Source organism: Scyliorhinus canicula, chromosome 8 (assembly GCF_902713615.1).
Source record: "Scyliorhinus canicula chromosome 8, sScyCan1.1, whole genome shotgun sequence".
NCBI lineage: Eukaryota > Metazoa > Chordata > Chondrichthyes > Carcharhiniformes > Scyliorhinidae > Scyliorhinus > Scyliorhinus canicula.
Window position 1 is genome coordinate 49542489 of NC_052153.1, and position 25785 is coordinate 49568273.

The 25785-nt window shown below is 45.5% G+C and overlaps 1 protein-coding gene across 1 annotated transcript in view; it reads right to left on the bottom strand.

Moving 5' to 3' along the window:
• Positions 1-25785, bottom strand: part of kcmf1 (potassium channel modulatory factor 1) — a 161158-nt gene that overhangs the window by 19741 nt on the left and 115632 nt on the right. Inside the window, exon 4 of the mRNA XM_038804512.1 lies at positions 7635-7736. Coding sequence (XP_038660440.1) covers positions 7635-7736 — 102 coding nt within the window. The remainder of the gene's footprint in view (positions 1-7634; positions 7737-25785) is intronic.

Genomic DNA, 25785 nt, shown 5'->3' on the forward strand with positions numbered 1-25785 from the left:
ATGGCACCTGTCATAATATCAGGATACCCCAAAACACTTTACAGCCAATGAAGTACTTCTGATGTGTAATCACTGGAAAGGCAGCAGTAAGTTCCTGCAAATAGCAATGTGATAATGACCAGAGAATCAGTTTTGGCAATGCTGGTTGAGATATAAATGTTGACCAGGGCACGCTGAACCCCACCCTCCAGCTCTTTTTTGAAATAATATCATGGGATCTTTTATGTCCACCTGAGACAGTAGGTGGGGTCTCGGTTTAACTTCTAATTTAAAAGGTAACAACTCCAACACCATGGCATTCCTCACTACTGCACAAAGAGGCTTGAATCCAAAGCTTAGAGGAGCCACAGCTGGCATAACTGAGAATGAAAGGAGATAAGTCCGATTGAACATCGAAGCCTATTTCATAAACTATGCAATAAAAGATGATCCACAAGAGAAAGTTTCCTGCAAAAAAATGATAGGGCTCACCACAGAAAGAAGCATTCATTTGGTCAGATGTCCTCTTTCAACAGTCAAGATGTCAAAGGGTAGTCTCTTCAACCTGAAGAAGCATTCAAGGACTACATTTGTAGTGTATATGAATGATCTGGAGGAAAATGTGGATGGTCTGATTAGTAAGTTTGCGGATGACATGAAGATTGGCGGAGTTGCTGATAGTGCCGAGGATTGCCAGAGGATACAACAGGATATGGATAGATTGGAGACTTGGGCACAGAAATGGCAGATGGTGTTTAATCCAGACAAATGCGAGGTGATGCATTTTGGAGGAAATAAATCTAGGTATGAATTATACTGTAAATGGCAGCACCCTTAGGAACATTAACATATAGAGGGATCTGGGCGTGCAGGTCCACAGTTCCCTAAAAGTGGCAACACAGGTGGCCAAGATGATTAAGAAGGTATATGGCATGCTTGCCTTCATCAGCTGAGACATAGAGTACAGGAGTTGGGAAATCATCTTGGTTAAAACCTTGGTTAGGCCGCATCTGGACTATTGTGTGCAGTTCTGGTCACATTATCAGAAGGAGGTGGAACCTGTGGAGAGACTGTAAAGAAGGTTCACCAGGATGTTGCCTGGTTCAAGGGTGTTGGCTATGAGGAGAGGTTGAATAAACTCTGATTATTTTCACTGGAAAGATGGAAGCTAAGGGGAGACCTGACAGAGGTCTACAACAGTGTGAGAGGCATAGACAGGATGGATAGTTAGAGGCTTTTTCCAAGGCAGGAAGTGTCAATTACAAGGGGGCACAGGTTCAAGGTGAGAGGGAGAAAGTTTAAGGGAGATGTGCAGGCTAAGTTTTTCACACAGAAAGTGGTGGGTGCCTGGAGCGCGCTGTCAAAGAGTGTGTGGAGGAAGCAGGCACAATTGCAACATTTGAGATATCGGGATGTTCACATGAATAGGGAGGAAATAGAGAGATACGGACAGAATAAGGGCAGAAGGGTTTTTTTTTTGTCAGGGCATCATGATCGGGACAGGCTGGGAGGGCAGAAGGGCCTGTATCTGTGCTGTACTTTTCCTTGTTCTTTGTTTTATTAGTTAGACGCCTCACCATTCCTCATGTGTGAGCCTTCAGAGTGACTGCCAACTTCAGGGAACATCATTGAGTCGGATTCCTTGTTCACTCTAAATTCACATGCCCCAGATGTGCCAGATAGCAATCAGGAGCAACGGGCAGAGAGGCCAACTTAAGGACCTTTTAACACTGTTTCCAGTGAAATCAACAGAATCCGCACAGATGTTACCTTCTTGGTGTTTATGGTTCAGCTAAAAGGTGGAAAATGGCAGTGCCCTCAAGTGAACTTTATTTCTCATTTGTTCAATACCAGGATGGCAAAGGACCTCAAGTTTTCATTGGTATCAAAAGGTTAGCAGAACTATTGCCTTCTCCAGCTTTGGTTGCACTCCAGAATTCAGATAACAATAATAAATGAAATGAAATGAAATGAAAGAAAATCACTTATTGTCACGAGTAGGCTTCAATGAAGTTACTGTGAGAAGCCCCTAGTCGCCACATTCCAGCGCCTGTTCGGGGAGGCTGTTACGGGAATCGAACCGTGCTGCTGGCCTGCTTGGTCTGCTTTCAAAGCCAGCGATTTAGCCCTATGCTAAACAGCCCCTGTAATAATCACTTATTGTCACAAGTAGGCTTCAATGAAAAGCCCCTAGTCGCCATATTCCGGCGCCTGTACGGGGAGGCCGGTACGGGAATTGAACCCACTCTGCTGGTCTTGTTCTGCATTACAAGTCAGCTATCACAAGTATGCTTCAATGAACTTACTGTGAAAAGCCCCTACTCGCCACATTCCGGCACCTGTTCGGGGTGGTCCATACGGGAATTGAATCCGCGCTGCTGGTCTTGTTCTGCATTACAAGCCAGCTGTATAGCCCACTATGCTAAATCAGCCCCTAGATGATACAAGTGGGAGAGAAAGATGATCCTGGAACCTAAACTGCAGTTCTACAGGATTGGAACTATAGGCGATATTTTCTCTCTCTTACTTTGGTTGAAGTCTGTCCTTGTCTGTTGTCTCATGCATGGGTTAGCTCTGACGTTATATTTATGCACTTTATACCATAAAGCTCTTTCGTAGAACACATGCGTTGTTATTTAACAGTGCTTTGGGAATTAATCTAAATGTCGTCAGGTAGATTTGAATTAAACACTCACAGTAACAGAAAACTAGGGCATCTTGGGTAGTATAACTAGATTCAACATCATATATGTACATTACAGCACCAAGCATGGAGCCACTCAATTAGCTGGGTAATAAACATCTATCCATGCAACGGAGTTTGTGAATGAACCGGAACATCCTCTGGCTGGTCATGGGCAAAGACAAAGCCACATTGGCTTGGCTCCATATATATATATATAATATATAGGTTAGTAAGTTTGCAGATGACACCAAAATTGGTGGCATAGTGGATAGTGAAAAAGGTTATATAAGATTGCAACAGGATCTTGACCAATTGGGCTAGTGGGCCGATGAATGGCAGATGGGAATTTAATTTGGATAAATGTGAGGTGATGCATTTTGGTCGATCAAATCAGGACAAAACCTACTCAGTTAATGGTAGGGAGTTGGGGAGAGTTACAGAACAAAGAGATCTAGGAGTACAGGTTCATAGCTCCTTGACGGTGGTGTTGCAGGTGGACAGGGTGGTGAAGAAGGCATTTAGCATGCTTGGTTTTATTGGTCAGAATATTGAATACAGGAGTTGGAACGTCTTGTTGACGTTGTACAAGACATTGGTAAGACCACACGGGAATACTGTGTTCAGTTCTGGTCTCCCTATTATAGGAAGGATATTGTTAAACTAGAAAGAGTGCAGAAGAGATTTATGAGCATGCTACCAGGAACTGATAGGCTGGGACTTTTTTCCCTGGAGCGCAAGAGGCTTAGGGGTGATCTTATAGAGGTCTAAAAAATAATGAGGAGCATAGATAAGGTAGATAGTCAACATCTTTTCCCAAAGGCAGAGGAGTCTAGAACTACAGGGCATAGGTTTAAGGTGGGAGGGGAGAGATATACAAGAGATCAGAACGGAAATTTCTTCACATTGCTGGAGGTGCCATTTTTCAGGTGAGACTTCAAACAGAGACCCCTCTGCCTGCTCTAGTGAATGTAAAAGATCCCATGGTACTTTTTGGAAGAAGAGTTAGGGGAGTTATCCAGGCCCTCTATCAACATCACCAAAACACAGATTACTCAGTTATTAAACACTGCCGTTGCAAAAGATTGCTAGCAGTTGCATTGCCCACAGAAGTGAGTATAGTTCAAATAAAATGTACTTCGATTTATTGTCACGTGTACCGAGGTATAGTGAAAAGTATTGTTTTGCGTGCTGGGGCAACATCCTGGAACTCCTACCCTAGCAGCACATTGGGCGCACCTACACCCCAAAGACTGCAACGGTTCAAGAAGGCAACCCACCACCATCTTCTGAAAGGCAACTAGAATGAGCACTAAATGCTGGCTGAACCAGCGACATCTAAAAAAGTTCAGGAAGATCACTGCATACACGAAAAACATGGGACATAGAATAGATATACAATGTAAATACATAGACATAGAGTGAAGCATACAGAATATGGTGCTACAACTGTAGAGAAGATGCGTAGAAAGATTAGTTCAGTTAATAAGAGGGCCATTCAGGAGTCTGGTAACAGCAGGGAAGAAGCAGTTTTTGAATCTGTCAGTGGGTGTTCTCAGATTTTTGTACCATCTGCCTGATGGAAGACGTTGAAAGAGAGAATTGCCCAGGTGGCAGGGGTCTTTGATTATGCTGCCCACTTTCCCTAGGCAACAGAAGGTGTAGATGAAGCCAATGTTGGGTTCGCATGATGGACTGGCTGTGTTCGTGACTGTAGTTTCTCACGGTCTTGGCCGAGCAGTTGCCATACCAATGCAGCCATATAGTATGCTTTCTATGGTGCATCTGCAAAAATCGATTAAGTGTCAATGTGGACATGCAAAATTTCCTTAATTTTCTGAGGAAATGCAGGCGCTGCTGTGTTTCCATGGTCGTAGCGTTGACGTGGGTGGACTATTGTTGGTGATGTTTACACCTAGGAATTTGAAGCTGTCAACCATCTCCACCACAGCACCATTGATGCAGAGAGAGTCATGTACGACACTTTGCTTCCTGAAGTCGATGACCAGCTCCTTAGTTTTGCTGAGACTGAGGGAGAGATTGCTGTCATTCCACCATGCCACTAGGTTCTCTATCTCTCTCTCCTGTACTCTGACTCATCTTTGTTTCAGATCCGACCCACTAAGGTTGTGTCATCAGCAAACTTGTAGATGGAGTTGGTGCCTGATTTTGCCACACAGTCATGTGTTTATAAGGAGTACAGTAGGGGGTTAGGCCCGCAGCCTTGCGGGGCCCGGTATTAAGGGTTATCATGGAGGAGGTGTCGTTGTTCATCCTTATTGATTGTGGTCTGTGTGTCAGAAAGTTGATAATCCAGTTGAAGAGGGAGGAGCCAAGTCCTAGGTTTTGGAGTTTGTTTCGGAGCGTGGCTGGGATTATGCAGCTGTAGTCAATGAATCGGAGTCTGACGTGTGAGTCCTTGTTGAGATGCTCCATGTTGGGCCAGGGAGATGGTGTCTGCTGTGGAACGGCTATGGCGGTAGCGAATTGCAGTGGATCAAGGTAATCTGAAAGTTTGGAGCTGATGTGTCTCATGACTAACCTCTCAAAGCACTTCATAATGAGGCCACCAATCGGTAGTCATTGAGGCACATTGACTGGTTCTTCTGTGGCATCAGTATGATAGTAGTCTTCTTGAAGCAGGTGGGAACCTCGGAATGAAGTAGAGAGAGGTTGAAGATGTCTGCGAACGCACCCGCCAGTTGGTTCGCACATGATCTAAGTGCAGTACCAGGGACTCCGTCAGGGCACGTTACTTTCCATAGGTTCACTTTCCATAAGGCCGATCTAACTTCTGAGGTTGTGGCGGTAGGTATTGGTGTGTCCGAGGCTGTTGAGACGACGGTTCGTTGGCTTCCTGCTCGAAACGAGCATAGAATGCACGGAGTACATCGGGGCGCGTGCTCTGCTGCCGGAGATTCTACTCGGTTTTGCTTTGTAGCCCGTCATGTTGTTTAAGTCTTGTCACAACTGACGAGAGTCTCTGTTGTTAGTCTGTGACTCTAGCTTGGTCTAGTATTGTCTCTTGGCTTCCCTGATGGCTTTGACTTAGATTTCTTGTATAGGTCAGGGTCACCCATCTTGACCTGGACTTAAGTAGGGAGTGGATCGCCCGGTAAAACCATGGTGTCCAGTTGGGGAACACACGTACTACCTTCTTTGGCACATAGTCTTCGAAACACTTACTGATGGTCTGTGACAGTAGTGACCTACTCATCTAGGTTGGCCGCTGAGACTTTGAATATGGACCAGTCCACTGACTCCAAGCAGTCATGCAGGAGCTCTAACCCCTTCCTTCCTCCCAGAGCTATGATAGGATCCTCTTTTCCTCACTTTTCACCCCAACAGCCTCTGTATTGAAAGAATCATCCTCGGTCACAACAGAACACATCTTTCCCTCACCTGTCCTGTTAGCATTCCGCAGGCACCGCTCCCTCAGTGACACCCTGGTCCACTCCTCCATCGCATCCAACTCCTCATACCCTTCCGACGGCACCTTCCCTTGCAATCACGGAAGTTGCAACATCTGTCCCTTTACTTGTCCACCATTTAAGGTCCCAAGCACTCCTTTTAGGTAAAGCAACATTTCACTTGTGGCTGTGACAGTCGGTATTGGTATGTCCAAGGCTGTTGAGGCCGCTGACAATGCTTCGTTGGCTTCCTGCTTGAAACGAGCATAGAATGCATTGATTACATCGGGGACAGGTGCTCTGCTGCCGGACATTCTACTTGGTTTTGCTTTGTAGCCCGTTATGTTCTTTAAGTCTTGCCACAACTGACGAGAGTTCAGTTGGGTTCAATATTTGCTCTACTGTATTTGCTGCTCCCAATGCTGTCTCCTCTACACTGGGGAGACTAAACACAGACTGGGTGATCGCTTTGCAGAACACCTTCGCTCAGCCTGCAAGCAGGACCCTAACCTTTCTGCTGCATGCCATTTCAACGCACCATCTTGCTCTAATGCCCACATGATCCTTGGCCTGCTGCAATGCTCCAGTGAAGCCGGCACTGCTGGAGAAGCAGCATCTCATCTTTGATTCGGCCGTTACAGCCCTCAGGACTCCAACTTCAGATTGTGACCTATCTCCTCCATCCATATTGACTTCTTCAAAAAAAACATTCCAAACATTTTTTTGTTCCGATGCAAAAACCTTCCCTCCCCCACTGGGTTGTCACTTGTCCCCAAGTTTTACAACGTATTTGCTGCAATCTCTCCCAGCTCCCACTAATCCCTGTTCCACCCCTCTTTTATATATATGACATTTTCCCTCTCTTTAGCTCTGAAGAATGCTCATGTGGACTCAAAACATTAACTGGGTTTTCTCTCCTTACAGATGCTGCCAGACCTGCTGAATTTTTCCAGCATTCTTTGTTTTTGTTTCAGGTTCCAGCATCCTCAGTATTTTGCTATTTATTCAGACAGTCCTTGACTGAAGATTGACGACATAATTAAATTTTGGACAAAGGCAATTTAGATTTAATAACATTTGGAGAAATATGATTTGCATGAATTGAATGGTGGGAATTAAAATAGCTGATACCTGGGGTGGGATTCTTTAAATGAGTGAAAGAGGCATATGAGAGAAACCCTTCTATCACAAATTCAAAATTTCATAAAGGGGGTATGCTCCTCACAATATCAGTTGACAGCTTGTGTTCATCTAATCAATTGTGAAAATGTTAAAATAAACTGTGTCTCAAACAAAGTAATGGAGATGGTGTATACAATTTCCTTAAATAAATAAAAATTCAATGCAATATTACAAAAGCAATACCATAAAGTGGCACAAGCAGTTTACGCTTAACATAAAGTTACTGAGTTTGTTCCTTCATCTGTTTCATCACTTTGTCAAAAAACTAACAATTCCCATTTTAAATCATTGCCATTAATCATTGTGGCACAGGATACACAACCATGAATTTTCCTTTTGGCACTTTCAGGTAGCTGAATTTTGGACTTTAAAAAGGATATTAAATCTCTAGGAGCCCTGTGTTCAAGTGTAAGATGAGCTGCAAAGTCGTCCGTGACATGATTAGGATCTCCTCCAGGTAATGCTGCACAAATTGGACAAACCTGTAATATATTAAAAGCAAGTTTAATGATCACTTCGAATGATGACAATAATCTAAAATTCAGGTAAATGAGCAGAACTAACAATTGGGATGGGGATATAAATAAAAGTCAACTCTGAACATTCACAGAAAGGAGCTAAACTCTGCCGTAGAAGTACAAAAAAGGTTTGGGAATGTATTTTAGCATATCTACTATGGTTCAACATTTTTTGTTTTCATTTTAGTTGTCTTGAATCTGTAGATCTGCCTAGTTCCTTGTGTGGACTATCCCTATTTCCTTGCACTGTTTTAGCCCTTTCATATTTTGTTCTTTTTGTCTTTCTATTGGCTCACTGAGATGATCTTGTGTGTCATCTATTATTGACTGGATGTCCTTCATCTCATTAATGGCTCCCATGGTTGCATTATCTGTTTTTTGCCTTCCCTGCTTTCCTGTCCCAACTTTCCCAACTCTGAGGAGGTGGCTTTATCTTTTGATTCTCAAGAAGGTTTATATTTTCAATATTAACCTGTCTTTTCTCTTTACAGGTGCTGATGGATATGATGCATTTTGTTTCTACCTTCAGAATAACAAAGAGCAGACATGATATTTGATATTCTCAATGACATTAAATACACAAAAATGACCAATTATCTGCAGACAAACTGAGAAGACAGTTGTCTTCTGGATTACAGAACTCGTTAACGGCAAATATTATCACTAATTATTGGTAGATATCATAGAATTCCTAGAGTGCAGAAGGAATCCATTTGGCCCATCGAGTCTGCACCGGCCCTGGGAAAGCGCCCCTGTTAAGCCCATGCCTCCACCCAATCCCCTTAACCCACCTAAACCTTTTGGACAGTAAGGAACAATTTAGCATGGATAATCCACCTGAACTGCACATCTTTGGACTGTGGAGGAAACCTACGCAGACACGGAGAGAAAGTACAAAACTCCACACAGTCACCCGAGGCCGGAATTGAACATGGGTCCCTGGAGCTGTGAAGCAGCAGTGCTGACCATTGCTAACCATTGTTATTTTATTTTAATATTTTATCTATTTTATTTTATTCTATTTTAATATAAGTAACCAACCAAGAATTACTGCATTGAACCTCTCTGCAGCTTACAAACATACTAAAACGTCTGCTGCATAACTAAAAATGTTTGTGAAATTCAGTGATCAAAGGATTAAATGCTTACAAGTAAAGCAATTCTGTCACTAGAGGTCAAGCCAGTAAAATGTAGTGAGGTCAAATTCTACCTCAAATGTTATTAATATTGCAATTCATTCGACCAAGGTGATTGCCTGTTGTTGCTCACTGAAAATGCACCACAAGTGTGATCGAGGTGAAGCACAGGATATAGTGCTGAGAATGGCAAGTACAATTGTGAAGAAGAGTACTTACCAAAACTAATTTTATTTTTCTCTTTCAGATAGTGACTCCCGTTTACAGGGACTGGGAACGCAAAATACCACGGGAGTCCCTAAGCGCTGTGTATGTGTGTGAGGCTGGTAGGTGGGTGGGGGGGGGGGGGGGGGGGGGGGGACAATCCGAACGGGAATCCCGATGTTCGACGCCGTGATCACCATTTGAATACATTTAAATATAACTATCAGGCCTTTACGCCTAACAGCCCCTGCATCGTCTGTTCACATTGGCGTGTTTGATTCACGATAAGTCTCCCGCAGCATGCACCTGGCGAGCAGAACCCGCCATCTGGCCAGTTACGGAGGACAGTGATGTCACTTTAAAAATGGCACCCTGATCCTTTACAACCAGAGTTGTTGGTGGGGTGGGCCCGTGGGACTCACCTCTTTATTGTTTTTCAGCCGTGTGCCGAACAATACGGTGGAAAATGCCAACTTTGGGGCTGGCGGATTACTCACTATTTGTCCCCATCCTCTGCGCCACTGACTATTTTTGACAAAATTCACACTTCATCTCCATATTGCATGACAGTACACAACAATAGGTTTTGCAATTGTCGCAAACACTTTGTTTACTGTTCCTGGAATTCTTCTGAATCAACTTTGCCCTTTGTTCTTTAACTTCAGTCGTGTTGAGACATTCTTTTTGTCTCAATTCCCTGGTTATTTGGACTGTAACTGGTTCTTTAGGAAGCCTGCTTCTGTGCAGCTTCCGTCCTGTCCAGTTTCTCCTAGCAGAGCTTAGAGACATTCACTCTCCGGTATTCTGTCTGTAACTGTCCACAAACTCAGCTAAACTAAGAACACAAAGCCTTCCCACCTTAAAATGGACGGCAGGTATAATTTCTACAGTGCAGAAGGAGGCCATTCAGCCCATCGTGTCTGCACCAGCCCCTGGAAAGAGCACCCCACTTAAGCCCACGTCTCCACCTATCCCCATAACCCAGTAACCCTACTTAACCTTTTGGACACTGAGGGGCAATTTGGCATGGCCAACCCACCTAACCTGCACATATTTGGACAGTGGGAGGAAACCGGAGCACCCAGAGGAAATCCACGCAGATAGGGGGAAAACGTGCAAACTCCACACAGACGGTCACCCAAAGCCAGAATTGAGACCGGCCCCAAGATTCGGGGATGCTGACCTGGGGAGGCTCCTAGATGCAATGCAGGCCAGGAGGGATGTCTTGTTCACCGAGGGTCCAGGAGAGTCAACCACAGGGCATCCAGTGCTGCCTGGGATGAGGTGACGGCAACTGTCAGCTCGGGGAACGTGACCAGGACGACTGTCCTCCTGTGCCATAAAAAGGTCAATAACCTACACCGGGCAGCACGAGTGAGTAGACACCAAAGCCCCCCACCCCAAGGGAGCATCCAGCCCCCAACTCCCCATGCGACCCACAACCCTCCCTCCACAGCCTGCCCTTCAACCCTTCCTTAACACATCCCCTCCCACCACTGTGAACCACACGTGTGGCCAACGATGCCCCATCTGTGTTTTTTTTTCCAACATTTTTTATTTACAGTGCAGAAGGAGGCCATTTGGCCCATTGGCTCTGCACCGGCCCTCGGAAAGGGCACCCTACTTAAACCCACGTCTCTACGCCATCCCCGTAAACCAGTAACCCCACCTAACCAGTTTTGGACACTGAGGGGCAATTTGGCAGAGCTAATCCACCTAACCTGCACATCTTTGGACTGTGGGGGAAATCAGAGCACCCGGAGGAAACCCACGCAGACACAGTGAGAAAGTGCAAATTCCACACAGTCACCTGAAACCGGAATTGAAACCGGGCCCTGGAGTAGTGCCACCGTGCTGCCCTGCCTACTCAGGAACAGGAGACTAACCAGGGATACCCGACTTAAGAATCCTAACCTCCTTTGAGGAGAATGCTCTGTAGTTGGCCCGAGGTGGCCGAACACAGATCAGTCACCCATATGAAGGTTGGCGGACGCCGCAGAGGTGAGGAACCACCGCGCCCCACCCGGAGGACCTGTCAAACGTGAGTTGTTATTGCCTTACTGACTGACCCATCCCTCTCACTGACCAGATGTCCATTCTCTCCTCCAGCCGACAATGCCTGCCAACCTGGGTGGCACCCTCTCCGAGCACTTCGGAGGAGAGCTCCGAGGATACAATGATTAATAGTCACGGTACAGCTGTCATCCCAACCCTCCACCAGTGCAGATATACACACCTTGGTGGGAAATGCTAGTGGTCAGGCTTCAGGGGCACAATCTGGTGAGTCCCATGCTGCTGATGATGCACATCAAGTGGAGGCAGGAATCCCCAGGCGAGACAGCAGTCGGAAGGATGCTGGATCCCAGGACCCAAGTGGGTCCCAGCCTGATGCTGAGCCTGTGGTAGAGTTACCCGGAGCTGATAGAGACGATAGGGAGCAGCCGGGACATTTAGGGGGAGATGTCAGTGTCACTCCCAGAGGCTATGGTCGTAGGATGGCGTGGTACCAAGGCCAACACTGATAGGGTGGCAACTGCAGAGGAAAGCCTGGTGCACAATGTTGGCACCATTACTGAAGGTGTCCAAGGTGTTGCATAGTCAGTGACAGCAATGGCCGAGGGTCTCAGCAGGATGTCCGAGGAGCATTGCCGAGGGCGTCGACACTATGGTGCAGACATTGGGGAACTGCAAGGGCTAGCAGAGCCAGATGATGCAGAGGCAGCCGGGCTCAAACCAGCTGCCCCTCCGTCCCAAGGTGAACCCCAGAGCCTTATGATAAAACCAAATTACTGCGGATGCTTTGACAAAGAGTCATCGGACTCGAAACGTTAGCTCTTTTCTCTCCCTACAGATGCTGCCAGACTTGCTGAGATTTTCCAGCATTTTCCCTTTCATCCCAGAGCCTTATGAGTGCCGACCGGGAGGAGGGGAGGCCGAGTGTCACCCCGGACCCGTCCTGTGGAGTGGTGATTGTGGCTACCAGCTCCCGAGTTCCACCCATCTGATAAGGCTGCGTTTCGAAGTCAGCACACTGGTCAGGGCGGCACGGCTATGCATGTGCTACCGACAAGTGCACCGGGGCCTTCTGGCCTCAGAACCGCCAGAGGATGCCTTCGAAGGGCATTAAAGGTCAAGGGACGAAGCAAGCAGCTGGCTGCCTCCACATCTGATGTGCATCCTGGGGAAACACCTAGACATAGCGGTAGAGTTAGAGGGCCAAGCAGGTTTAGGATCACCGAGGGGATGGGGGGGGGGGGGGGGGGGGGGGGGGGAGTTGGTGGGGGGGGAGGGGGGGGGGAAGACGCGCACCATCGGGAGGTTGTGAAATTCAATGTACCTTTTAGTCACTTTCTTCCGGTGACCTCCGAATCCTTGGCCCATCTCTCCAAGCATCTCCCCCTCCTCGTGGCACCACCCACCCTCCAGCCATGGAAATGTCCCCGGAGCTGTGTCCCATTCCCTTGGTGTTTGAATGTTGGCTGTTGCGTGCGTGGTATTGCCTCCCGCAGTGTTCAGGCACAATGTCCAGACATCAGGGTGTGATTGGATGCTAGGCAATGACTCCCACAGGCTACATGGCCCGCCTACCCACGGGAATCCACTTGGGATGTGCGAAGTGCTCACTTTAAAAAAAAATAAGTTTAAGAGTACCCAATTCATTTTTTCCAATTAAGGGGAAATTTAACGTGGCTAATTCACCTACCCTGCACATCTTTGGGTTGTGGGGCAAATCCCACACAAACATGGGGCGAATGTGCAAACTCCACACGAATAGTGACTTAGGGCCCAGATTGAACCTAGGGCCTCAGCGCCGTGAGGCAGCGGTACCAACTACTGCGCCACCGTGCTGCCCTCTGAAGTGCTCACTTAACCACGATGGCAAATTCCCAATCGGCAATAGCTTGCAGCCATGCGGCCAAAGGTCTCGGCAGGGGTTGTGGGTGGTAGTTGGAGCAGACAGGCAGAGAAAAGTGCTGCCCCGGATGGGGTACGCACGATCCAGGGATCGGCATCATGCCACGAGCAGTTGGCCGCCAGTGCCCCCCCCCCCCCCCCCCCCCCCCCCCCATCCTCCTATGACGACCCACCCCTGCGGAGGGTCCCCCACCACCAACTGAGGATCCCTCACCCCTGATCGAGTACCGGGGTGGCAATCCCAGCAGCCCCGGGCCCTTTGCCTGTGAGCAAAGATGGGTACTCACCTGCTCAGCTCCCCACAGAAGCCCTTCCGCCAGGTTCAAGTTTTTTCAAAAGGAGAACTAATCGACGCCAGTGTGAGCACTTGCTGGGGAGTCCGCTGAATCACAGGAGGCTGTTGGATTCGAGGTGGCTCCTGTTAATTGTATGAATATTGGGCTTAAGTTGTGATAACTGGTTTCTTGCCTTGCTGGGGCAAGATCCTGATTTTGCCTTCCGGAGCGGGATAGTTGCATTGCAAACAGTTAGCCGCCTGGCGTGGTTCTCGATTTTGGCCTCTCCCGTTATTCACTGGCCTCGTTTCACTTGTGCGAGTGTGTAACGAGGCTGGAGAATCACACCCTTTAAAATCTTTAATATGGATCACAAATTAACACTTCCAATTCAATCTGGACTAACACAAGACCCAGACCATAAAAATCTTTCTCTCCAAAGATCCCCATTTTAAGATACAGCATTGCTTCTGGTTTAAATAGAAAATAAGAGGAGAAAGTGAACACGTTTCCTTACTCTATAGGGCCAACTGCAGACAACATAATTGCAAGATAGAATATTAATTCGTCATCTGAAGAGGGTTTAATAACATTGAACATTTATTTCAACTTGCAAACCAACAAAATATTTGGAGAAAGCTACATTCAAATAAGAGAATGTACAACTGCCTGGGGAACCTGTTAATTCCTTCATAAATGCTGTACAGGATGGCAGAGAAATGTAATCTTGGAGGTTTAAAGTCTCAACTCATCAGAGACAGAATAGTAGTGGGTGTCACGTGCAGTTCACTCACTGATCTCCTACTAGTTAACAGTGATCTATTTCCAAGCAACGGCAATCCAGATAGTTGGACTGTCTGAACTATGCGAGCAATACAGGACTATTTAAGGGGACAGACAAAAACATGGAACAGAAGCCAAACTTAAATCCAGCTTACCATGTCACAAAAGGGACAATCTAAGTCAGGGAAAGCAATTCCTGAACTGCTCAGCAGAACAACCTTACCAGTGCTGCAATGCAAAGAGCCCTCGTGGGAGAGATCAATGTCCTACAAGTACAGCTCAGTGCTTCCACTGCCCCTGAACTGGATGCTTTGTCATACTATGCCAGTCAAAGCCACAGAAATGCGCACAAGGCGCATAAGTAATCCACGGGGTTGAGACCAATAACCTGGAAGAGATACAGCGATGCTTCTTAGCGAAGTCATGGATTTTGATTCCTCATTTTGGAATGCTGACATCCTTGTAAATGGTCATATAATAAATTTTAAATTGTGATTCGGGTACCAGTGCAACAGTCCATCACACGAGGGACCATGGCTCAAAAACTTTTGACTTTGATAAATGGACACTCCACTTCACGGGGCAGCAGAAATCCGACTTTTCAGTCATTGGCATGACCCTAGAAGCACGGTCATGAGTCAACAGGAATTGCACAGCCCCGAGTCCTCTTCAGCTTTGAAGTCTCTTCTCTCTTTGTGGAGCAGGTTGGCCCATTCTCACTGCAGGCCCAAGAAAAGCCCCAGTGGTCAGACCAGCCTACCACTCATGAGATAACCATGACACCTCCAGTGGAAGTAGTACAAGAGAGTGATCAGCAATGAGAATCTGCTACTTCCAATTACGACAATGGTACAGCTGGTCAACACAGTAAAAACCGGGCACACTGCAGCTTCCAGCCAGCGTGCTATGACCACAAGGGATACTGGAACATGGTAGCAGTCTTCCACTATTAATAACAAAGAGGTGACCGCACTACTAAAAGTCTTCCCACCACAGGAAGGCTCTTCCCCAGTCACAGAGGGCATCAAGAGACCTACATGCATGAAGAAAAAAAGAGGAGAAAGAAGGGACAGGACGACAAATACAATGTTTGTCCATCCCGCAAGAAACAATTCTGAGTAGGGGAAACCACTAATCAATATACCCACCGAACTGACCAACTGCAGTCAAATATGAAGCAATGGAAGAAATGAATGAAAGCTTGCCCAAATGCCAGTCCAATCTCCAAGCCAACAGCAAGAACTAGAACTAACAGAGTCCAACACTCCTCTGACAGAACAGCAAATAAAATATGGAAGGGTTGTAAGGTTTCCAGAACATCTGAACCTGTAAATTCAAGGACTTGAAGGGAGGAGATGGCGTACAAATATTATACTAGTGATAATGTAGTACATAGAACAACATGGAACATGCAGTGCAGAAGGAGGCTATTCAGCCCATCATGCCTGCACCGACCAAAATTAAGCCCTAACTTTCACCCTATCCACGTAACCCACTAACCCCTAATCTTTTTGGACACTAAGGGCAATTTAGCATGGCCAATCCACCTAACCAGCACATCTTTGGACTGTGGGAGGAAACCGGAGCACCCGGAGGAAACCCATGCAGACACGGGGAGAACGTGCAGACTCCGCACAGACAGTGACCCAGCGGGGAATCGAACCTGGGACCCTGGCGTTGTGAAGCCACAGTGCTATCCACTTGTGCTACTGTGCTGCCGTAATAATAATAATGTGGTAAAAACAATGTGAACATATGAGACTGATAATGTACAACATGAAGTCAACTCGTCCATCATCATATATATTGGAAGGTGTAGTATAAGCCTCTGCCACATAGAGGGGGTTAATGTGGGACTGACGATAGTACTGTGATGTAAGAAGGCACGTGATCCAGACCTAGGGTCAGTGTGGTGTTGAGTAGAGATGGGCAAAGATCTAGACATAGAGATAGATTGCCTGCACCCTTTACTGTATAAAATATAAATAAAGTTACAAATGGTTAGTGAAGACTTGCTGTTCTGATGACCACAAAGTTTTCTTTAAGAGACATTGTTCCGTGACTAACACCTTCCCAACACAGACTACAGTTGATCTCAGTGCCCTCATGTTAAGAGGAGGACGTTGAGCAGGATTTCTAATTGTGGGGAGCACGAGCAACCTCTGTCGGAAGTGGATTTCAGCAGGAGAAGATACGGTTGGGCTGTGATAGGTTCTCCTCAGCTTTCATCCTGGTATGTCCTGCTGATTTAAGACCTCGCGTGAAAGGCTAATTAAATAAGGAATTGGAGAGTATGTGGCGTTGTGCCCCAAACAGTGAGTAAGAAGCTCCAAGAATATGGAGTATATAACTAAGAAAAATGCAGAAGTATTATTTTGCTTTTCTTTTAAAGATACATGGCAGATTTTTAAGCGAAAAATATCAGAATAAATGTGTACAACAGCATCCTGCATAATACTTCTCCAAGCAAAATGATAGCTTTGACATGAACCTTTAAAGGATGAACTCGGTGAAAGTACTGGCAATTATGAACAACATCCTGCCACACAACCATCAATTCCCTTCATTGATCTACATTGTAAGCATAGTGCTGCATGTTTAAAAGTTAGGTTAATCACATTGCCAAATCATGTGTACATTTGTCAAACATCAAGTCCTCTCAACAGTGAAAACTCATATATAGAACATAGAACAGTACAGCACAGAACAGGCCCTTCGGCCCTCAATGGTGTGCCGAGCCATGATCACCCTACTCAAACCCACGTATCCACCCTATACCCGTAACCCAACAACCCCCCACCCCTTAACCTTACTTTTTTTTAGGACACTACGGGCAATTTTTAGCATGGCCAATCCACCTAACCCGCACATCTTTGGACTGTGGGAGGAAACCGGAGCACCCGGAGGAAACCCACGCACACACGGGGAGGACGTGCAGACTCCGCACAGACAGTGACCCAGCCGGGAATCGAACCTGGGACCCTGGAGCTGTGAAGCATTTATGCTAACCACCATGCTACCGTGCTGCCCAAACTATTACTTTAGTATTTTCTCTATGAAAATTTTACATCTAATTCTTTAAGAAAAATCAAGTTTAACTTTTTAAACACAACTTATTAAATGAACCAGCATTAGAGAACTAATTTGAACATTTAAAAAATAAAGAGTTGAATTATCTTTCTATTTTCATAAAGAAATCTTGGTACTCAGAGGATTCTAATAGGGAATAAAAAGCAGCTTTGCTCAAGCTGAACTCATGCCACCAGGGGGCAGCAAATTTGCCTGCTAACTGTTTTGCCTCTTGCTCAATCTGTTATGATAGAGAATCAAAAAGTGCACAGTCTCTGTGAATTACTGGATCCCCATTTGTTGTGAATCACCCTGAAGGGAATAATTCTTCCAATGGGAGTTGCCCAATCTGCAGTACCTGCTCTTATTTTCCCCAAATAAGCACCAATACTTAGATATATATAGTCTGATGCTTTAAAAGAAATTTAGAGTACCCAATTATTTTTCCCCAATTAAGGGGCAATTTAGCGTGGCCAATCCACCTACCCTGCACACCTTTTTAGGTTATGGGGGTGGGAACCATACAGACGCGGCTACTTTGTAGGCTACTGATAATCAGCATGACAAAATCACTGGACAGTGGGAAGGTACAACTAGATTGGAAACAGGCTAAGGTGATGCTTTTATTCAAAATCTGGGGCAAAGAGACAAGCAAAACCAGATCTGTTAGCTGTACTTCCTTTCTGTATAAAATAACTGCAAAATATCCAATATAAAAAGTAAACAAAATCAACATGCATCCAGCACGGGCAGCACGATCGCATAGTGGTTAGCACAGTTGCTTCACAGCTCCAGGGTCCCAGGTTCGATTCCCGGCTGGGTCACTGTCTGTGCGGAGTCTGCACGTTCTATCCCGTGTCTGCGTGGGTTTCCTCCCACAGTCCAAAGATGTGCGGGTTAGGTGGATTGGCCACGCTAAATTGCCCTTAGTGTCCAAAAATGTTAAGTGGGGGTTACAGGGTTACAGGGATAGAGTAGATATGTGGGCTTGAGTAGGGTGCTCTTTGTAAGGGCCGATGCAGACTCCATGGGCTGAATGGTCTCCTTCTGCACTGTTACTTCTATGAAAGAAGGGGACGATACTGCCAGATCAACCGTACAAATTAAAGAAATTACAATCAAAGCGAACTATTCTCCACCCCCAGAGAGGCTGTATGTACTGACTTACAAAGGGCATGTAACAGTTTTGAAATTATAGGCGAAAATAAAAGCAAAATACCAGATGCTGGAAATCTGCTGAGTTGGAACAAAGAGTAACATTGAACTTGAAACATTAACTCTTTTCTCTCTCAACAGACGTCATTTTTCCAGCATTTTTTGTTTTTATTGCAAAATTACAGGTTACCGGTCAAACACAGACAAGGAATTCAAAGTGAACTGCTAGATAGGAATGGATAAGAAAGTAAACAATTGTTAGTGGAGTTACACTGGTGCAGGGGTATGGAGCGGGTGAAAGTATTGAATTTGGTATCTCTGGGTTTGGCATTGGGATGATTACAGTTTCTAGTTTACAAAAAGAACCTTAATTTAGAAACAAATGTACATGGTCAAATTTGAAGATGATATCAAACTAAATCAGGCAGTGGAACTATTGGAAACAGTTCAAAGCTTATAAATTTAATAAAAGAAAAATGATGACTCAAGTTTAATGCAGATGGACTTAAGTTGCAGTGCATTGAAATGAAAATCAATATGCGCGCTCTATGAATGGTGATAATATGTCCAAGAATGATATTTAAATAGATCTCGGGGTCTTAGCAGACAAGAACATTGGGCAGAATTCTCAGTTTGAGACCAAATGCAGTGGAGGGCAGCTCCAGCAGCACCTTTGCCACTGGCCAGAACGGCAGGATCCCTCACCAGATTCTGTGCTTGGAACCTCATTAATGATATACAGGTACGATTCCCCTCCAAATTACTGTCTGGCTGCAGCTGATTTGTTCCTCTGTTATCGGCTGGTGGTTTGAAGGTCCTGACACCATTTAGTCCAGCACACTCGTATCACTCTCTCCAGCCCATCTGCCTTCACCAGACCATGCAGGATGTCAGCAACGCAGAGGCATAAGGCGTGGAGGCTCAAGAAGGAGAGCACACCAGCTTTCACCATCAGGGCCCCTTGGGTCCTTATTCAGGGTGCCCAGATTCACCAGCATGTGCTCTTACCTGAGGGACGGCTCAAAGCAGCACACCAACATCACCTCTCTGACCCAAGAGGCCTTTGCCATGAGATCAGTGCAGCTGCCAGATGCCCAGTAAATGCCAGAGAGTGCAGGAAGCGGATGAATGATCTCGTCCGCTCTGGCAGGGGAAGTCCTCTCGCGGCTACCTTCATTATCAAACACTCAGCATGGCATCATGTACTCAAATGGCTATTCTTTTCATAGATTGCACGCATTCAGCCTCGGGGGACACATATCAACAATTACTCTGAACAAGACTTTCATAACACTGCTATCGCATCTGTATTTGTAAAAAATATTTTTATTCAAGGCATTTTCAAATTACTTACAAAGCACAGAACACACGTAACCATCATCCATAAACCGTAGTCCTAATACAAAACCCCTTTATGTCGCAACAGAATCTTCTTCCCAGTTATAAAATAAAAACAGAATGCAATAACCCCCCACCCCCGATGTTTACCATTCTTTAAAGACGATAAACAGCCTCTATCTCGAAAAGAAAACCGCTCCTCTGATCCCCTAAGGGCAAATGTTATTTTCTCCAAATGAAGGAATTCCGCCAAATCACTCACCTAACCCACTGCCTTAGGCGGCTCCAGATACCGCCACCCGAACAAGATCCGCCTTCAGGCTGTCAGGGAGGCAAAGGCTTCTCTGCCCACCTGTACTCACTGATCCTCCAACATCCCAAATATCACTACCCAAGGGCTCAGAGCCACCCTTACCCCCCAAATCTCTAAAATAGTCTCCACAAAGGACTTCCAGACTTGGAGCAGGCCCAGAACGTGTGGGTGTGATTGGCCAGACCTCTTGCGCACCGTCCGCACTCTCCTTTTCCATTCATTCCCCATATATGTCCGAGATCTTACCGAGATTCCCCATTCTCGTCCTCAGACAGAATTTTTTCATGCAACAGTGGTGGTGGTAACCTTGGAATAGTTGCCAACTCCTTTCTCACAGAGTCCCTGATTTAGAAGTAGCAGTACCCTCTCGGGCAACAACGCACAGGTCTCTTTGCCATCTATTACTCTGCTGCGCCACGTGAGTCATCCTGGTCTGAATGTTGCCCCTTTAATTGTCGCACTCCCTGTTTGGTAACTCTTTGGCATTCCCCACTGAAGGAAAATACCTTTGCCTTAATATTATCACTTTTTCCACCTGCCAGAGCCCGTAAAACGAGCAAAAAGGGCCAAAGAATCCGACCTCAGGCAGGAGCCACCTTATGTGCGCCCACTGACTCCATGGTCATCACCGGAAGTCCCTATCTGTCTTGTTGCTCACATTCCAGGAGTCTCTGTTCACAGTCCAAGGATGTGCAACCACTCAGGACACACCAAGGGTGTGCAACCGCTCAGCGACCCCTTTGCCTGTACCTGCACCAACACTAGCAGTGCAGACCGTTGGGGGGTGCTTCTTCCCCTCAGCAGGAAATCCTTATTCAGCTGGGTCCCTCCAGTGCTTGTACAGCGAGACGGCATCCACATGGTCAACATTGGCATCAAGATGTAGTGGTCAGCAGGCTGCCTCCGCCCCTGCTGCAGATGTTGAGGTTGCACCAAGATATAGTGGTAGGGTTAGGAAAGCTTTGATGTGACCTCAGAGACACAGGTTCTCCATCACTGTAAATAAATTGCAATTTCTTTTTTTATTTTTATTTCGAGTATCCAATTCATTTTTTCAATTAAGGGGCAATTTAGCGTGGCCAATCCACCTTCCCTGAAAAAATTGCAATTTCTGACAACCATTCTATGGGTACACGAATGTAATGGTCAGATTAAAGCATTTTGATTTAGATCTTTACAATCCTCTTATTCCTCACACTCGAGTGCCCCCTTTTTAGATTAACATTCATGTGATATCAACTTCAATGCAACTTATTGCCGGATCCTTGTGTTATCAGGAAATGTGTAATTCTTTATTGGGAGTATGTGATGGGTGAGTTTTCAATCTTAATAATAATAATAATAATCTTTAATATTGTCACAAGTAGGCTCACATTAACACTGCAATGAAGTTACTGTGAAACCCCCGAGTCGTCACATTCCGGCACCTGTTCTGGTACACGGAGGGAGAATTCAGAATGTCCAATTCACCTACAAGCATGTCTTTTGGAACTTGTGGGAGGAAACCGGAGCACCCAGAGAAAACCCACGCAGACACAGGGAGAAAGTGTAGACTCCACACAGACAGTGACCCAGGCCAGGAATCAAACATGTGACCCTGGAACTATGAAACAACAGTGCCAATCACTCTGGTACAGTGCTGCCTAAGGGATTAGTCCTCAAGGGATATCAATGGCTGAGGAATGCTTCTCAGCAATGTGACTCTGCGCACCTGGGGTTCCTAATCGATAAGTGTCCAAAACCAAGACGTGCACTTTAGGATGAGAGTCCTACACTGGTCCGCATTTCCTCAAGGCAAAGTCTGCATTCTTACATGGCATAGGAAGGTCTAGCCTCAACTCACATCCTTGCTGAAGTAAAGCTGACAGAGTGAGTGCATTAGCAGGACACCAATGACCACAGCTAAGATCTGATTTGAGTGAATTATGAACTCAAGGCCCAAGTGTGAATGCAGGACCCATCCTCTCAGCGATTGTTTGGCTATTCCCTCAGAAGTCACAAAATGGCTTGGAGGGCTAGAGGACGTGTTTCCTGATGATTGGACTTAGTTTTACCTCTCTTGGAACCTTTCAGTTATTTGAGTATTATGGGCACACCTCTCGTGTTTCCCTTCCTCCATGGCATCAGCACGCTCATGTTATCCCTCAGCTTCCAGCCTTCCTCATGTTAATTATTTGAAGAAGTCTTCCCTCCTCCAGTTCAGCCACTGCTAAAGCCTCACCTTTCTGCACAGCCAAATTGTGAAGAGCATGCAAACTGCAATCATTTGGTAAACCCTCTCTGGTGCATTTTGCAGAGAGCCACCTGAGCAGCTCAGGCAACTGAATTGCACCTTCAGAAGTCCTTATGTTCTGCTTTATAAGGGAAGATGGTGGTGGCATGCGCAATGTTGCACGTTTCCCCAGCAGATTGGTGCACAGCGGATCACTATGGCAGGTTGGCTTTGTTGCACTCATCTCAAAGTTGCTTGCAATCTGCGGACCGCCTTGTGCATGCCACTCTTTATTAGTTGGGTTTTAGACCGACATAATTTCACACTGGTGTGATATTTGATTGTACAGCCTGACGGGATGCTGGCGGAAGCTGCTTTAATGAGCATTCATGAGATGCAAATGACATTCACATCACCAGCCAGCAGAAAGATCCATCTGCAAACGGGAGAGTTATAAGGTGATTTTTCGCAGGTGGGTTTCTGACATTTTCACTCCCGCTAGATTCGCCATTCCTGCCTGCCAGCAAACTCACTGCGGATGGGATAGGAGAATTCTGTTCATTGTGTCTAACTTTTCAGAACAGCAATAAGGCCAAAAGGAGGTTGAAAGACGAAGCTGTAAGCAGAATGCATGGAAATCTGATCAGACCACAAGTTGAAAATGCATTTTGTTCTGGTTGCTGAAACATAGGGAAGCATTCAGTGTAGAAAAGAGCAACGTGGGTGAACCCCTCTGTCAAGATCTGATTTTATGAGGAGCGACTGGGAAAACTTCCTCGAAAGGAGATATCTGAGGTGATTGGATAAAAGCATACCAGAGAGGGAATAGAAAAGGTGAATCTGAAGTATTACTTTAAGATGATTAGCAAGAGCAGGATAAGGGAACATAGTAGAAGAAAATTTAGTTCTGATGCCAGGAAATGTTTCCAGAAAAAAAATTATGAAAGTATAGAATAAACTTTCAGGAATAGTAGTACAGGCCAGAACTGGATATTAAAGGAATCAACTAAAATGGGCTAAATAGCTTTATTTGCAATAATCTTGTGATCACTTGGTCCCTTCTTCGACACACTTCCAATGAATACATCCTGGTCTTACATACATGCGTTAATTAACATTGTCACTAAATGATCACTTACTTCATCAATGCAGTGATGCATGTGCAACAATTTCAGCCGTCAACATTTTGCACAATGTGTCACAGTATGGAGGTCAAAGTTGAGCTGGTTGTGCTGTGCGCAACCTAATTGCTGCACTCCTGAAGTAGTTGTGCCAGTGGACCCTCGGTACCAATTTTTCAGAAGAGCTAGTGCAATTAATGCTTCGTACTGTGTTCAATTAAACTAAAAACACTCAAGAGGTTGAACTACAAATATCAACTGTGGATGCTTTTTTGAGGGCTGGTCAATTTATAAGAATTTGCTGGCCAAGAATTGCCTACACCAGGCCCTCTCTTCTCAGTGCTACTATGGTTATAATTTAAATATTTTTTTTAATTCCCAAATGTGAATAGAAAAGATTAACCATTTCAACCCAACAGGTTTGTGCTATGATAGAGCAGATGGATCCACGATAGGGTATTCAGTGCATAGGACGTTAAAGACAGCACCTCCGGCTGATAATACCATTAAAAATGCTAATAGAATTCTTATCACAGGATATAGAACATAAATTCTATATAAATGATGCGTAACTATAACCTTAAGAGCTCCAGATTACACTGAAGATTTACAGGACAGAATATATACACGAGGAAATATAAATATGAAGACCGTTATTCATTGGAACAAAGTAAATTACAAGATGTATGAGAGATGTGTTTAAAATTATGAAATATACGACAAGGAAGATAGAAGCAGACTCTTTCCAATCATTGAGGGAAGAAGACACGAGATTAAATGTTAAAGACATTTAGAACCGAGAATAGGAGAAACATTGATACACAGAAATTTAAGTTCATGGAATTTCCTGTCAGGATTAGTTATTGAGATGGAAACTATGCTCAGATTTAGGAATTGACTAATTAAAAAGAATGAAAGAAATGGGGTTGAAGAGTTACAGAAATAGGTGGGTAAAAGTAATATGAAAATAATTATTCGCGTGGAGAGTAATGGCAGCACAGACTGATTGGAGCAAAAGGTCAATTTATGTGTTGTAATTTTTCATACATTAAAAATGCAAGAACTAGGGTGCGTCTGAGCAGCGCAGCTCCGGCTCTGGTCATTTTTAATCCATCTTTTCAGCCTGTTGCACATTTTGTATTTGTCCTATCTGGGGTGTAAGGCCTGTGATATGTCCCAAGAACTGTTTGGTCAGGTTCTTGCAAGGAAGGGCAGAGATAATATGCTAAAATCCTCATTTGTCCATGGTGTCTGGAGTGGGCTAGTGTGGGGGCCTTGCTTTCAGTGGCACAGTTGCTATTGAGTGGGCTCCCGGGTTGGCGATGCTGTGTGCATCAGATGATGACTGCCGAGAGATGTCATCCTGGCGGAAAGTCTCGGCTCTGAGGTGCAGGCCGACGGGGCTCCCTTCCAAGAATTGCGGGGTACTTTTATGGAGGTGGTGGAGGCGCACGAGGAGGTTCTTGTACTTGAGAGAGCACTTTCCTTGGTGGAAGCCCAACTCCGTTCCATTGAGTTCCTGCTGCATGGCTTGTCATCCATCTTGATGGGTTCAGAAGGAGGAGAGAGGGTCAGAGAGGGTTACACTACTGAGCCTGGTCTTTGGCGAGAGGTGGAAGTGTTCCCGAGTGAGTTCAAAGATTGGCTGCCAAGTTTCGGTAATCTTGATTTGGACTGGGCATTTCAGATTTGATGGGGCACATTGCACATCCTGTCTTCAAGGCTAGGGGTCGGTTGGCCTACCAATCACTGGCCCTGTATTGTCCTATTCCTGATGCTCGTTGTGAGGAGTTGGAAGTGGCTGTACCAGTCAAGTCACCCCCGGCTGAGGCCTAGCCTGTGGACGACCTGGATACTGGCGAGATGGCATGGTGGAGGTAATAGTGCTTTATGCTTCAATCGTTGGGAGTTCTTGAAAGATCCTGAAGGGTGCTCATTGACCATGTTTTATCCTTGGCTTTAACTTTCTTTGGGTGTCTGTGAAGATGTCTTTATCCTGTGGACTGCCCTGCAATTCAGTTGTTATCGTGGACATTGTTGATCATGTTGTTTGCTTAATGCTGTCTTTTTTTCCTACAAGTGGGTGTGTATTATGGGTGTCATGGCCTGTACAGTTGGTTATCCTGATTTAGCAAGTTCATGTCGAGTCGAATACGGAAAATGGAACTTCTGCATCATTTTAATCCTAAAAATAATCATGCTTTAGTGTCTTATGAGCCTTGTGGTTGAGGGAAATGGTTGTTCCTGGTCTTCACGCCCATCTCTTTAAGTGGGGAGATTAGAGGAGTCGGCAGGGAGAGGGGTGGAAGGATGGATTTGGTAGCGTCTCTCACTTTGTCACTGCTTTTATTTTTTCCCTGCTCTATTTGGAGACACAGCTCATTCCTGGCCATGTTGAGGCCAGCCGTGTTTCAATGCCCTGAGCTCTTATTATCCGGAACGTCAGGTCTAGTAGATAAGGAGCTGGATTCTCCGTTGACGCCAATGGAAAT